Below are 15663 nucleotides of genomic sequence, written 5' to 3'. Positions count from 1 at the left end.
TCTTTCTGTCCCTTGACCTTGAATGCGTCTACGACTGTGTATGGCATCCTGGCCTCCTCTTCAAACTCCAGACTTACACCCTCCACACCAACTATATTCGCCTGATAGCCTCCTTCCCCTCTCACCGCCCCTCGTATGTTACCATCCACAACTCTTACATTTTCTACCCCTCCACAGGCGTACCCCAAGGCTCCATCCTTTGCCCCCTCCTCTACCTCTTATACACAGCAGACATACCATGGCCCCCACCGCCTGTCCATCTCCTGCAATATGCAGAGGACACAGCCTTTCTTGCTCTTTCCCCCTCCCTCCCACTTTCCCAGCGCCTCTTCCAGTCCTACCTCGACCTGATCACTGCCTGGTGCAACAAATGGCTCCTTAAGATCAATCCCTCCAAGACCCAGACAATCATCATAGGCCACAGCACCCCCGTCCTTCCGCCTCCTACATTTCTACCTTACCATCTATGGCTGTCCCATTGCCCTCACTCCCACCCTCACGCACCTTTGCATCACCCTCGAGTGCAATCTTTCCTGGGCCCCCATATCCTCACAAAATGGTTCAAATGGCTCTGAGCACTATGGGACTCAACTGCTGAGGTCATTAGTCCCCTAGAACTTAGAACTAGTTAAACCTAACTAACCTAAGGACATCACAAACATCCATGCCCGAGGCAGGATTCGAACCTGCGACCGTAGCGGTCTTGCGGTTCCAGACTGCAGCGCCTTTAACCGCACGGCCACTTCGGCCGGCCATATCCTCACAGTCCAAGCAAAGGCATGGAATGGTCTCTGTCTCCTCAAACTCCTCTTTGGTCGAACATGGGGACTAGAACCTTCTACTATCCTACATACCTATTAGTCCCTCATCTGCCCAATCCTATGTTATGCTCACCCACTTACTACAAATCCCTCTAAATCCTGGAGCGCCATGCACTCCGCCATGCTTATTGCATCCATGTCCCGTCCCCCATGTGGATCCTTTATGATCTGATTCCCTTCCCCCATCTCCTCATGTTCCTTGAACGAATGTGGATCCTATACATCTCCCACAAACTGGTTCCCCCCCACCCCCAATCCGTTGGTTTCCCCCATCCTCTCCCACCCTAGCCTGCTGCCGCATCTGTACCACAGTGTCCCACCTAGTCTCCATCTCCCCACACTCCATACCCTTGCCAAGGTGGCTTCTGCCAACTCCCTGTCCTGGATGATGTCCTCATGCTTTCCATCTACCCCTCCTACCGAATCTAATCCCTCCTTCTTCGACTACCCCTTCCTCAGGTTTCCCTCTCTCCCTCCCTCTCCCCCTTCCCTTCTTCCTTCTTTTTCCTTTACAAACACTTTTTTCTCCTTTTCACCCCCCCCTGCCCCCTCCTAATCCCTTCCTGGTTTCCCCCCACTGTCTCTCCCCTTCCCTCTTCTTCCCCCCTCCTCCCTTCACCCAGTGGTAGGTCCCCTTCGGTGCAGTTATTTTTAACGTTTTTCGGTGTGGTGTCAATGTTTCTTCTCTGTCGTGTACAGTGCTACATTCCACCAGCACCAACAGTGTTGTCAGCACCTTTCATTTGTGTTCCCACTGTGGGATTTTCTTTGTTTTCGTGTCGACTCACAGTGTTCATTCTCCACATGTGTGTGTGGCTCTCATCTATGTTGTTTTTAAATCTATCATTTACGATCATCTATTTTTGTTATTGTTTATTCATCACTTTATACCATTCTATCTTATGTGTTCTTTTCTCATTTGACTATGTTTTTTCTGTAACCTGTTGGCTGAAGAGCGGCGTATTGTGCCGCTGCCAGCCCATCCCCTTTGGGGAGTGAAATAACAATAATGAAAAAAATAAAGAATTTTACTCATGTTTCATTTTATGTGATTCTCATGCAAATTTGAAGTGTTTTACTTCCCTTTAATTTTATGAACATAGGTCATGTAGATGGCGCCATGTAACCAACCGATTTGTTCTCCATACAGCCTGCCTTCTGGAAACAGTAGTATTCATTTAACTGCGGGTGAAGACCGACAACAGGGACTTACAACCTTTGAGCGAAAATAAGAGTGGTGTTTAATATACAAACCATATGAGTTAGGCAGTTACTTGGTAACTTCTTATGACGTGATCTGACTATGTACTTCTTGTGTTCTTAGCATTGAGAATGGCTAGCTTCTAGCCGAAATCGAGAGCTGCATAATAAAATTTAAAATGGACGAGTGATTGCTGCAATCTATGATTTACAAGTCAATATAACAGTCGCTGAGTGCAACCGCTTTCCAAGTGGAAGGTAACCTGCGTGTTTTATTCTTTCTGCTGAGTTGGGTGATGACACCAGCAGTCAACAGTGCCACTTTCAGATCAAAGGTAGTGTACATTCTTAGAAATGGCCTTTCTAAAAGCCATCATTTCGATGCAGGTAGGTTTCCGAGTGCAGCAAGGACGCCTACCAGTCCTTCCAGTAGTAAGCTAGCAGTCGCTACATACCAAATACTGTCTCACAAAATCAGATGACAGACCTAATCAGAGTAGTTCACTAATAGTTAAAATTAACAGAAGAGAGAAATAGTAGCTGATTAAAGTCACGAGTTTGGCTCAGCAGAGAAACCAGAAGTTAATATAAGCATTTTTTTAAAAAGCAGTCTCAAAAGTTTCGAGACTGTGTTACTGCCCATGTGACTGATTGGCGCTCTTAACCTCAGTCTAGCAGAATGTTGCATCTGTTCATGAATCATCGTCGTTTCTGTGATAGACGTGGTAAAGTTAACAGCTGGTGGAGACTTGGTGGCCTATGCGGGTTGAGGTGAAGATGGCGAATTGGTACGCCTTCCTGGTAGTTGGTGTGCTTCTGCCAATAAACATAAGACACCCATATGTTCCTGTTAGAGCTGTGAGATTTCTGTGGACAGAGGTATTACGCATCAAGTGTAAAAATCAGCAGCGTTTTAGATGTGCTAATATTTGTAGCAATATACTAAAATTTTCCTACAATCGTTGGTAATGTTAATGTAATAAACTTAGGTCTGTTTAATCATGTGTTTTAATGAAATTTGTTCTGCTCATAAAACGAATTTTTCTGTAAATATCATATTTTCAGCCAGTTACCTCTCGTTACCTGTCGGACATTTACTCCACGAGCCAACCCACACAAAATGGAAATATCGAAAACAAAACACATTACTATGGTCAATACGGTCTCGGAATGGATGAAAATAGGTACTGAATGATTTTCACGGGTATTTTATACCATTCGTCCTGCAACGTAGTGTCCAGATCAGGTAATGATGATGGAAGAGGATAATGATCACCCATCCTTCTCACGAAAGTAGACCAACAGACTCAATATTATTGAGAATTTGTGACTGTCGTACCTAGGGGAGATGCGACAATTCATTGTCTTTCTCACAAAACTAGTTGTGTATGATGAAAGCTGTGTGAAAAGGAGCCCTGTTGTCTTGGAACCATCAGCTATTGGGAACTAGCATTGTACTGTGGAATTAACCGAATCAGTTAAAATGGTAACGTAATCCTTGTCACTGATGCAATCTTGGTAAGTACGCACAAATCCCTTGGAACACGACGATATGTCTGCCGAAATCCTCACGAACACGTCCTATGTTTCACGTAATCTCGGTTAGAGTTTGGAAACAGTGTCAGATAAGACTCAAGCGACCAAATGACTTTCTTCTATTGCTCCATAGTCCCCGTTTTATTGCTTCGCCACCACATTTTCCTCTTGTGGGCATTTGCATAGGTGATGAATGGTTTTGGAATTCCAGCACGCCCTGGAATTCCTTGGTTATGGAGTGCCCTTCGTGTTGTTGTGCTGCTTTCTAGGTTCGAGTGTGCGACATTTAGTTCTACCGTGTCTTACACAGCTGTCATCTCTGATTTTTCTTCACAATCCTCTTCACCAACTGCCTATCACGATCACTCAACACACATTTTCGACCGCGTTGTGTCTTAGCGGACGACGTTTTCCTGGGCCTCTTGTATGCGAAATAAACCTTCAGTCTACCTTCCTTACAGAAACACCTACCATATGAGCACAGATAGTTTGTCCATGTCTGGATTCAGCTTGCTGAAACATAATGCAGTCGCAACACTGTACACAACACTGGTTGGACCCCGACAGACACATGCAACGTATTGAGGACGTTGCACAGCTGCCTTTCATGGTCAAATAGAACAGGAAAACCGGAAGGCTTGGCTAACATCTGCATTTATACTCAAGTATGCGTTCTTCGCCGTGTTTCCATATTTTTTTATACATTACGATTTTTGTAAGAGTGTGAAAAAATAAGTGCAAGTTAAACTGTGTGTAATTATTTTCTGCACGTAACCACTCTGCGAGTGGTTAAACATTTTACCTCTTTTGCCCAATTTTATATTTCAAGTGGGGTGCTGCTTTTGTCAGCTCTTGATACTCCATGCCGCAGCTAGGAAAGTGGAAGGAAGAAAGAGATCAAAGTACATTTCAGCGGAGAAATGACACAGCCAACAGGTTGCAAATAATTTTTAAAATATTAACGTAGGTTTCGTCACCTCTAACGATGTCTTCATCTAAATGAAATTTTAACAACTGTGAAGTTAGATTGAGAGTGGGCAGTAGTCAAAATTACGAGTATACATGGTCCAGTAAAAAATTAAAAATTAAGTGTTCCAGCGATTAGTATGTATACCTTGTAATGAAGAACCTCAGACGGGTTGGCTGTGTCATTTCTCCATTAAAACGTAGATATGGTTGCTGAGAGACAGCCATGTCCGAAACTGCAAGGTACAACTGCTCATTTGCAGAAATTTATTTACATAGACAGTGCTTGGAAATATATATGTTCAATATTTGCTGACAATCCAATTTATTTCTTCATATAACAGTACTGTATTTGACAAGAGACCATATTAAACAGTCCATGGACATAATGGCTTATAAGTCTCGCGTTGCGAGCGCGGAACCTCCTACAGGTTTTACGGGTCGGGCAGCTGCTTGCTGCTAAAAACTTCTGCCATGAAGAAGGCCGATGCCTTGGGCGTCCTTGTCCTGTTTGGACTGCTGAAATCCACCTCGTACAGCCCAGTCTTACGTCTGCATAGTAAACAAGAAAGTGTTCACTTAAACAAATGTCACGATCCATAGATGCATACCTGATATGTGCTATCACTAACATTGCGTGAGAATATGAGTACATTTACACAGACCAGCAGCTATCAAAACTAAGTATGTTTTACTGATTGAAAACTATCTAGTGTAGGGATCGTTATCAACCTCGGGTTTGTGTTTACATATTTCACACATTCAAACACTAGGCAGGAGTGACTAATAACGAGTGCTTACACTTCAGTTTAGTAACATCTTGGGCTTAAAATTTCTTTCGTTACTATTGCAGATAACTTGTTAAACAGATTTATACGAGTGTATGTGGGTCCACACTGAATCCCACACTGTCATGCAGATTGCAAACAGAAATTTTTCTGAATGTAATATCTACGATGCGTGCATCAGAGTTTGAGTGGTAATATTTATTACTGGGCGTGTCGCAGTATGATTCTGTTATCATGCCTAAATCCTTGAAGAGTTTAATGCAAATTCATTTCGGTAGGGATACTGCGATATGCCAAGAGACAGAACCATTAGACCAGTAGTAAATGTGCAAAGAATACCTTAGAAGAAGTGGTTGAGTTAACAGCCACGTCTTAAAAGACTAGTTAATTGTAGATCGAGCGCAACTTCAGACTGTACAAGAATCTGACAGGTATCCGGGTTGGACTTACGGCTGCACTGCAACATTAATTTCGACCAATTTACAGACACTGTGAAACGCCGAAATAAAATTATGCCCCTTCCCTCCGATACTCCACGCGTTGTATGTCAGCCACAATGCTTCAGAGCTAGGGGAATCTTTTGGAGACGCGTCAGTAGTAATTAACAAGGTGTGTAAAAAAGGTAGGAAGGAAGTTGAAATACAATATTTGCTCCTTAGGCTTGCATTAAACTCATTTTCCGTTAGCGTACATCAAGATTCCATGGTATTCAGGAGAAATTTATTCAGATTTCGAGCTTTCCTTATTAACCAAAGGCAGTTTAAGGAAAGCGATAACCCGCAAGAGAATATGGAGGTAGGTTCCTACGCGACCAAACAGCTAAGGTTATCAGTCCGTAGGCTTACACTACTTAATCTAACTCAGACCCATGCCTGAGGGAGGGTTCGAACCTCCGACGGGGGTGGGAGAACTGTTTGAACTGTGGCAAGGCGCCTAGAAATTTTTCTGGTATTGCATGCCTTATGTTTGGTTCAATTCCAAAACATAACCATCAATACGCTGATACAGAACAGATTATAAAATTGGATAGTTTTTACAGTTGAATAATATACCGTTTCCTAGCTACATAGACAAGGCTACTATTAACCGGCTTTTGGTACATTCTAAAACACAACTGGTATGGTTATCACTATAATTCTTTGTAAATTAAGGCTTAGGACTTCCTTCTGGCAACCCCTTGATTTACGCAATGTGCTATTTGAATTAATATTTTCGTTTTATTCAGGAAATCAAGGCTATCTCTTTTGGGGTAAGTTGACTCATTTTAATTTCTTTTTCCTGCCTGATAAGACACAGTTCCTTTCTTTGATAAGTTTTCTTGTATGATAACGGGGCACTTCGGAAAAAATATAAATAGTTTTTGGTCATTTCCTTAGGAGTAAACCTAAGAAAATAGAAGAACCCTCGTTTGTTATCGCTGTAGCTCAGCTTCGGTTTATTCTTGTGGAGACTTATTCTAGTAAGATTTCCCATTCACTGTTATGGAGGTACGACTCTTCTCGTGAACACACTATGCTTTAATAGCATGACACCGTAACTCTTATGGTGACTGGTTTTGAAATGCCCTTCTTGTGGACCATCTGCAGTTATCGTACTACCAAAACGTAACACAGTCAATCACTTCTCAAACAATGACCTGGTGTAGGCGTACTGTCTTCACTTGTAACCTAATTACCCTTTGTCCTGGATTAGAAACCAGGCAAAGCTTTAATTTTGAATAAAACTGTCAGAAACGGCAGCCAAAGACTCCCCATAGGAGGATATACCCACATACTGCCCACGGCCTTGTCAGACGAGGTGGAAGGGCGCACAGACTTTCAGGGCAATCTCTTGCCCTCATGAGGATGCAAAAGGCAATGGAAACCACTGCTTTGAAGACACTCTTTTTGTATCCACAAGACACGTGGCTTGAGATTGATAAATTATCGTTATTGATCCATAAAATTTCGGGCGTGCAGCCGCCAAATTCAGCTTCTTCTTTTAATATTTCAGCTGAATATCGCCTAGCCATCTTCGGAGTGAGGTTAGGTGACTAAAGCTGCAGCATTTGTTCTGTCCTTATAAACCCGCTGACCGCATCACTGCGCATGCAGCCAAAGATACACAAGGCGCAAGAGACGTTGATAGGCGGCAACGAGGTGTAACATATGCGTGGAAATTAAATCTATGGCTGCGCAGTCGATCCACAAGGTGATATCGATGTGTCACGGAGAGCTACACCGTCGCGATGTCTTTGTGATTTAAATACATCAATTGCCCTATTGCATGATTTGTCCAAGCTGAAGCCGCTATCTCTATTAATTAAATTCGTCGCCAACCGAATTTCAGTTGCTTCATTCACTACTGAGTCACAGAAAGGTGAAGTCGAGGTTAAAATTTCGACATTATAGTACACCATAGAGTGCGCAGTGTCAATACAGTGCTCCTCCAGCGCAGATTTATTAGGTTGTATGAGACAGGTGTACCTGCGGTGCTCTGTACATCTCTCCTGGACTGTACGTGTCGTCTGTCCGACGTATGAACGGCCGCACTCACAGGGGATCTTATAAACCCCAGGATTCCTAAACACCAAATCATGTTTAGCGGAACCCAGCAGTGCAGCAGACTTTGGTGGATGGCGAAAAATCACTTTCGCTTTGTGTTTCCTGAGCATCCGTCATATTTTTGAGGAAAGGCTTCCACATATGGCATAAAAGCCATGGATTTCAAAATTCAGTGTCTTCTTCCACTTTTCTTGTGCCCAGTGTTGATTTAATTTACAGTTACTTACATATCTGTTGTGGGCAGTACCCGTTGGCTTAAAAAACTCTTCTCAGGTGTAGGAGCTCGTCCTCCAGACTGCTCTCGTCAGCAATGACGTGTGCTATGTCTACTAGAGTTTCGAGTATACTCCCGTCTGCGGAAGACGGTGGCAGCTATTTGTACGTAAATATAAATCCGTATGGGTCCGTTTTCGGTACACTGCATATCCTAAAGTGCCATCAGCTTTGCGCCGTACCAACACGTCCAAAAATGGAAGGCATCCTCCTTTTCCGATTTCCATCGTGAACTGAATTTGTCTATGGATAGAATTCAGATGATTAAAAAATTCTTTTAGCTTTTCTTCACCCTGGGGCCGCACTACAAACGTGTCATGAACATACCTCCAAAACACTGTGGGTTTCAAGATAGAAGATTCCAGCGCTTTCTTCTTGAGGTCTTCCATAAAAAAGTTGGCCACCAAGGGCGACAAAGTACTACCCATGGCGACAACGTCAGTCTGTTCATAAAATTTGTTATTGAATAATAAATATGTCGAGGTCAAAATATGTTTGAATAAAGCTGAAATATTTTTATCGAAAGTATTTCCACTGAGAGACAATGATTCCGAAAGAGGAACCTTTGTGAACAACGACACTACATCGAAACCGACTAACATGTCAAAATTGTCCAGTTTGAGTGATTTCAGTTTGTCAGTGAAGTCCACAGAGTCATTTATGTGTTGAGCGCATTTTCCCACCAGAGGACTTAATAACGACGCTAAGTGTTTGGCACAGTCATAGGTTGAAGACCCCATGCTACTCACTATCGGACGTAGAGGACCACCAGTCTTGTGGATCTTTGGAAGTCCAGAACGCCTTGGAGGAACGGTACCACTTGGTTGCAATCTTCGTACAACTTCTGGTGGAAGGGGAGAGGCGTTCAGTAGCAAAGCAGTCTTCCTTACCACCTGGTTGGAGTCTTCACTGTTCTTCTGGTATGAAATGTCACTCAGTATAATGTTCATTTTTGGCCACAGTCGCAGTGGTTCGTTCCTCGAGATCAAAAGGACGGAACAAGTGCTGGAGCGTTAGTCACCTCGGATCACTCTGAAGATGGCTGGACGGTATTCAGCCGAAATATTAGAAGAAGAAGCTAAATTTATGCGCCTGCACGCTCGAAATTTTATGGAACAGTCTTTACGCCGCGAAAACATGAAGATGCACAATTACCGTGATGATTTCTCCATTGGTGAAATATTCCGTAGTTCACCATTCGTATCTCCGGGAGACGACTGACCAGCGGGAGGTGTACCTGTGAAATGGATACGTTTCTAAAGGCGGGACTTGGAAGTCTGAACGTGGTAGGGTATCTAGGACGTCTGGAAAGACAAATGCAAATACCCTACTTAGATAAAGTGGGGATTAGTGAAGTGATGAGAGGATAAGAATTTCCGGTAGGACGAATATTGGGTAACATCAAAAGCCGCAGAGGTATCACTTTGAAATTTATATCAAGTGCTGAAGTCTATGGTTAATTAGTCATGTAAATAATTTAAGATTATAAGTAAATACAGTCAAATATATGGCCATATATGCCGCATTGCTTTATACCCAAAAAGTCACTTGCAAAACCTATCGTTCTACATGTCAATCCTGATGGTCTAGGAGTAAAGTGTGCGCCAGGAAAACAAGAGGTCGCAGGATCTGGTTGTGGTAGGACTACGAATTTTTCAATCTGAGTTTTAACTTAGCCTTCACTTCTCAACAATGTGAGGAGTCACCACAAACAACACGTGGTTCAGATTCGACGTTACACTGCATGTCCCATTACCTTAGCTAGATAACTGCGATAGATTAATAACACGCAAGTCGCCAAAGAAGAGCCCAATAGAAAGACTCGCACCAAGCCACTGAGCCACAAGAAGTTTATTATTCATAATTTAGTATGAAACCTTCAGACCATAAGTCCTGTCCTCAGTTGCCCAGCTTTTTGTTCTTAACCTTTAGCAGGCAAAATAAAATCTAACAAGAAGCAATCCTAGCCCGCCAATATGATTGACTATAATTTTCGAGGCCAGAACATGACGCATTACCTTCTTCCTCCCTAAATTCATGCTTGGTGACGTGATGCATTATGTAAAATCTTAGAAAAGTCAGGTGTTCATAGTATGATCTTTATACCATGTGTAACATTGTCTCAAGTTGCCTACGATCGAAGTGCCAATATTCACCACATCGTCAAAAGTGCAATATTTTTAAACGATGTGTTGTGCTGAAGTGTCGAAAGACGTGTTGTTGGTTTGTTGAATACCAGTGGAACATCAATGCACGTAGATTTAAGATCCATTTATATTTCTCTGTTGTAGAACATGATGCATTACCTTCTTGTCTGTGAAATGGTCCATATACAGGCACTCTCATTCAGACCTGGGATGAAATGTTACCTAGTTACTTAGCTTGCTGGATGTGTACTGTTATAGAACAATTCAGACAGGAATTGGCATTGTGGAAATTAATATGAGATTACAAAATCATGCCATAAGTTAAAAATTAATTACATTCTACCAGGAGCTGACAGTAATCCGGAAGTCTGATCGTATGTGTCGGCTATAACTTCTTGCATGCCCATCATAATATTTTCACCAACAAGCATTTTGTGCAGTTACAGGCTTTATAACAATTTACGCATGGAAATACCATTGGGGCACTTAATCTCAGCGTTCACAGTCATATTTCAAATATCAGTCTTGACAGTTAAATGTGTGTGGGGAAGTAGCATTGTGATATTTGGTAAGTGTAAGATGTTTCATTCAGTAGCTGAGATGTGGAAATATGTAATGTGAACGTCCTCTGTGCCTTACTTCAATCGCGGTACGAACACTGGAGTATAGGTGTTAACAAGAGCTACTTAACGTGCATGAAGGAGAGACTTTTTTCTTGGGGGGGGGGGGGGGGGGGACTGAAGGGATTTATGTAGGAAGGGAAAGAAAGCGAGGAAGTGAGAGAAAGAGGGGGCAATAGCTTCAGGTTTCGCAACTCAGTTAAAGCTTTTGTATTTCGGAAATACTGCAATATAAGCAAATGTCACGGACTGCGCTGCCCCTCCCGCCGGAGGTTCGAGTCGTCCATCGATTATATGAGTGTGTTTGTTGTTCTTGGAGCATATGTTAGTTTAAGTAGTGTATAAGTTTAGGGAGCGATGACCTCAGCTGTTTGGTTCCTTAGGAATGCACATACATATGAACATTTGAACAACACAGCGAGTTTCTTTTTCAAAAATATGGTGTCATTTTTCACAACAGGTCAGGTATCTTGTTCTTTAATAAAATCATACTATTTATTCATACTGAACAGGGCGAGCACATTGCGTTCCGCTGCTTCATCCATATCTGTATTTCCCACCAACATAAAAGAAACTCCGTCATCAGGCCACAAGTGACTCATTGGGACCATCCGATCGCCGTGTCATCCTTAGCTGAGGATGCGGATAGGAGGGGCGTGTGGTCAGCACACTATTCTCCCGGTCGGTACGACGGTTTTCTTTGACCGGAGCCACTACTGTTCGGTCGAGTAGCTCCCCAATTGGCATCAAGAGGCTGAGTGCACCCCAGAAAAATGGCAACAGCGCATGGCGGCCCGGGTGGTCACCCTTCCAAGTGCCGGCCACGCCCATCAGCGCTTAACTTCGGTGATCTGACGGGAACCGGTGTATGCACTGCGGCTAGGCCGTTGCCCCCCTCCAACATAATGTACACAAAATGGTGTTGTTTAAGACCCTGGCTATGTGGCTCAGTTCAAAATAGCTTTTAAGTCATAGTGGCTAATGAATTGTGATGTCAGTGGTACTGCAAAGTTCCGTCCCATGTTTACGTGTTATGAGCCAGAATTTTCATAGATAAATCGAAAATCAGAGTAGCGTTTGTCGTTATTCTGATACATGTTGTATATCTTCAATTAATAAGGGCTTCAACGTTTCAGTTATTTTGAAATTATCTCTTAGATAGATGCCTGTGTTAACTACATCAGTAATGTTTCCACGAATATTTATTCGAGCTTGATTGTCCATTTACACAAATGTTAATTGCAAGCAACTTCAGGATGTGTGGTTCAAACTTAGGGGTAAACATCGCCCCTTCATTTACAAGCTGCAGCTGAGGAAGGCTAGAGGTCCGGCAGGTTGCCACTCTGTCGGGCGACGGGGGTAGGTTGGAAGGTGGAAAGCAAATAGTTCTACAATTGGTGGGGAATATAGGGAACCAACTGAAATCTGTTGCTACAGCAAATTAAATCACTGGTGAAAGCTCGAAAATGACTGCCATTTATATTGACATTTGGAAAAATGAGCAGAAATAATTATTATGTCATTGAAGTAAGTCGTACAAGCAAATTTATAGGTAGATGACGGTACTCACATACGTGTTTAAGGTAGATCCAAATATTTACTTCTTGATGGTTTTTGTGATGGTTGTTAATGAGTAGTGAATTGCACTCCTTAAATTTCCACTGTTTCTACAGGTGGCTACGTAATTAGCAATTACAATCCTATCAAAATTAACAAACAGCGTATACAGTTTGCTCCCATGAAGGGCCGAAATGTCACTTACACAATGTCCCAAATTATCACATAGATGCAAACTCCAAATTACACAATCAAGCGAGCACTTTTGATACAAGTCCAAATTAGGAGAGTTAAATGATCGTGTAACTGCTGAGTCTCAACTAATAGGGCAAATAATTATGTAGAATGCAAAGTCCAAATAAAGTAACTTAAATGACCACTTGGAAGGAAAGTCTAAAGTATGAAAATTAAATGATCAGTTGGGCCCCAGTCCAACATAAATACTTCAGAGAGATTTAGATGTTCGGTAAATGGCTTCCTGGTGACCATAGCTTGGTGACTCACAGAACTAGAAGGTAACTCAAAGTAGTGGAGTGGAAATGAAACTGACTGACTTTGAGCTGTGCGGCGCCAGTAGGGGCTGTGTGGGAGGTTGGAGATCTCGCTTATTTACGGACACGCGACCTGCTTAGGAAAATAGTGCATTGTCAAACATGGTGTTCTTTTCCTACGATCAACGTCTGCCAGGCTAGCAACACTCAGCTCTGGCTGTATTGCAATACGGCCTGAGCACTAGGATATAGTAATCGTAGTACTTTTGAGACAGAATGTTTAATATTTTACTGACGAATGTACTGCTGAAGATGTGATTTCATATCATGAAACTGGTCATACTTCAGTAAATATAAAACATCATATACAGCTGAAAGCGGTTTATTTCTGAATAATGGATTACTTCAGCTGCCGTAGAACTCAACATACAACTATTCGCAACTTCAATGAGTTAGTGCACCCTTTTCTTCCCATTTGACACTCTCAGTATTATTAGTGGACACAAAATCGTGTTTAGTGTTGTAGGGGTATGTGCACCGTTGACGAAGTTCATAATCTGTCTACACTGTGTTGTTTACTTTCTGATTATGTTAACAACCGGGTGACTAATAGAAACCGAATTCGACGGTAAATTTCTATGATGCAGTTCGCATAAGAAAATGACACAAGATAGCCTAATGTGACACGTATGCCGATAAATTAGTCGTAGTATTGTTACAAACACGTTATACCTAACGATTCAACATATTGAGTTCAAATAAGTCACTTAAAAAAACCTAAGTTCAAACTGTCGTTTTGATGGATTGAGTAGTCATCTGGTCGTTTTCTTTCCTTTTGTATACCCTGTTGATCCGGGTTGTAGACTACATAGTAAAGGGCCGTCATGAGAAACAGATATAGAGTTACGTGCTTTCTAGGAGAGAGTGGAACAGATGGGCATGTCATGTGGTTGAGATGTTGTCAGGACTGGAAACAGACGAGAGAAGATTGGACAAGAAGCTAGATATCATCGGTTTGATAATATCTAATTAATGGGAACGTGACGCACGGAACTCTTCATCTCTTAAGAGTTGGCCGTCTATAGCTTTTCAAGTGCCACAGAGTCAAGGGCAAACCGTGAACAGCTCGATAACAGGAGTAAGCAACGACGTGTTGATAGGATAGTTGTACGCCGACTACTGCAGACTGTAACAGAGAACACACGGAACATCTAGTCATCACATGCAGAACCACACCCTCAATGTTGCGTGAAGCTGTTATTGCCCACACACACGACAAGGCACAGAGATTTTCGGGAACGAATGAATCCTATGAAGAACGTTCGAAGAGTGGAAAATATCTCTTTTAGGAATGCGTGTTATAGGGCCGTTACAGAGTACGAGTAAAGGGCCTAGCGGATAAGATCAGAAGCTCCCAGAGGCTGATTGGCGACGTAGCTGCTGTCTGTAGATTGGTTGCAATACCAGAAAAGTGTAGCGAAATGCAAAATGACTTCCGGAGCACTGATCATTGAAGCAGCTACTAATAGTTCCCCTGAATTTGAATAAATTTAACGTACTGCGCACAAATAGACGTAGAGATCCATCACTATTAGATTCTGCCACAGAAGATAAATTACTGAGCACAGCAAGAAAAGTGGAAGACAATCTAAAACTAGTTGTAGGAAAACCAAAGGTCATGCTGGAATTAATTGGACACATCATATTCTCGCTTTCCACGCCCGGGTTCCCGGGTTCGATTCCCGGCGGGGTCAGGGATTTTCTCTGCCTCGTGATGGCTGGGTGTTGTGTGCTGTCCTTAGGTTAGTTAGGTTTAAGTAGTTCTAAGTTCTAGGGGACTTATGACCACAGCAGTTGAGTCCCATAGTGCTCAGAGCCATTTGAACCATTTGGACACATCATATGGAAATGTGTTGCACCAGGAAAGAAGCCATTTGCATAGCAGTTGTTCCATCGGTTGTAGAGTACTGCTCGTACGTCTGCGATCCTCAAGAGGATTGGTTAATAGAATATATACTGGAGATGCAACAAATAGCAACACTTTATGTCACGTGAACGTCTCACGTCTGTAAACCGATGAAGCAGACGCTTCAAGAGAGGTGTACTCTATCACGGAGAGCTACCTTCTGAAATTCTAAGAGCGAACGATTCTAGAGGAATGGGACAAGGCATTAATTTCTCCCAAATGCATCGCGCGTAGCGACCAAGGCGAGAAAATCATGTAAATTATATCTCATATGGCAGTTTATCAACAACCGTTATTTGGACGTATCGTTCATGAAGGGAACGTATACGATGCTGCACCGAGTGTGCAAAAGAACTTGCCCCTCTTCTAACACCAGTGTACAGTAGGTCTTTGCAGGAACGAAGTGTTCCTGATGGTTGGGAGAAACCACAGGTCCAAGACGGGTCGTCGTACACAAAACTACAAGCATGTAGTGTTTTCATGCTCACGTACTGTGACATTTCTAAACTCCGTCCGAATAGGCCTCGTAAGGCCCAAAAGCCGCCACCGATCGCCGTTTCACCCACAGCCGAGGACGTCACTGGATGCGGCTATGATGCCAGCATACCGCTCTCCGAGCTTTTGTGACCGCAGCCGCTACTTCTTCTCAGTCTAGTAGCTCTTCAATTGGCCCCATAAGGGATGAGTGCACCCCGCTTGCCTACAGCGCTCGGCGGACGTGAACGGTCACCCATCCAAGTGCTACCCAAGCCTAA

General features: G+C 42.9%; 1 protein-coding gene and 1 pseudogene across 1 annotated transcript in view; both read right to left on the bottom strand.

Moving 5' to 3' along the window:
• Window positions 1–4803: 4803 nt before the first annotated feature.
• Window positions 4804–15663, bottom strand: part of LOC126198709 (myrosinase 1-like) — an 87222-nt gene continuing 76362 nt past the window's right edge. The window contains exon 11 of the mRNA XM_049935218.1: window positions 4804–5075. Within this exon, the coding sequence (XP_049791175.1) occupies window positions 4958–5075 (118 nt within the window). The 3' untranslated portion in view covers window positions 4804–4957. The remainder of the gene's footprint in view (window positions 5076–15663) is intronic.
• On the bottom strand, window positions 11669–11786 carry LOC126199803 (5S ribosomal RNA; annotated as a pseudogene).

The sequence above is a fragment of the Schistocerca nitens genome, chromosome 8 (genome assembly GCF_023898315.1).
Source record: "Schistocerca nitens isolate TAMUIC-IGC-003100 chromosome 8, iqSchNite1.1, whole genome shotgun sequence".
Classification (NCBI taxonomy): Eukaryota; Metazoa; Arthropoda; class Insecta; order Orthoptera; family Acrididae; genus Schistocerca; species Schistocerca nitens.
This window is presented reverse-complemented; position numbering and strand designations above follow the sequence as displayed.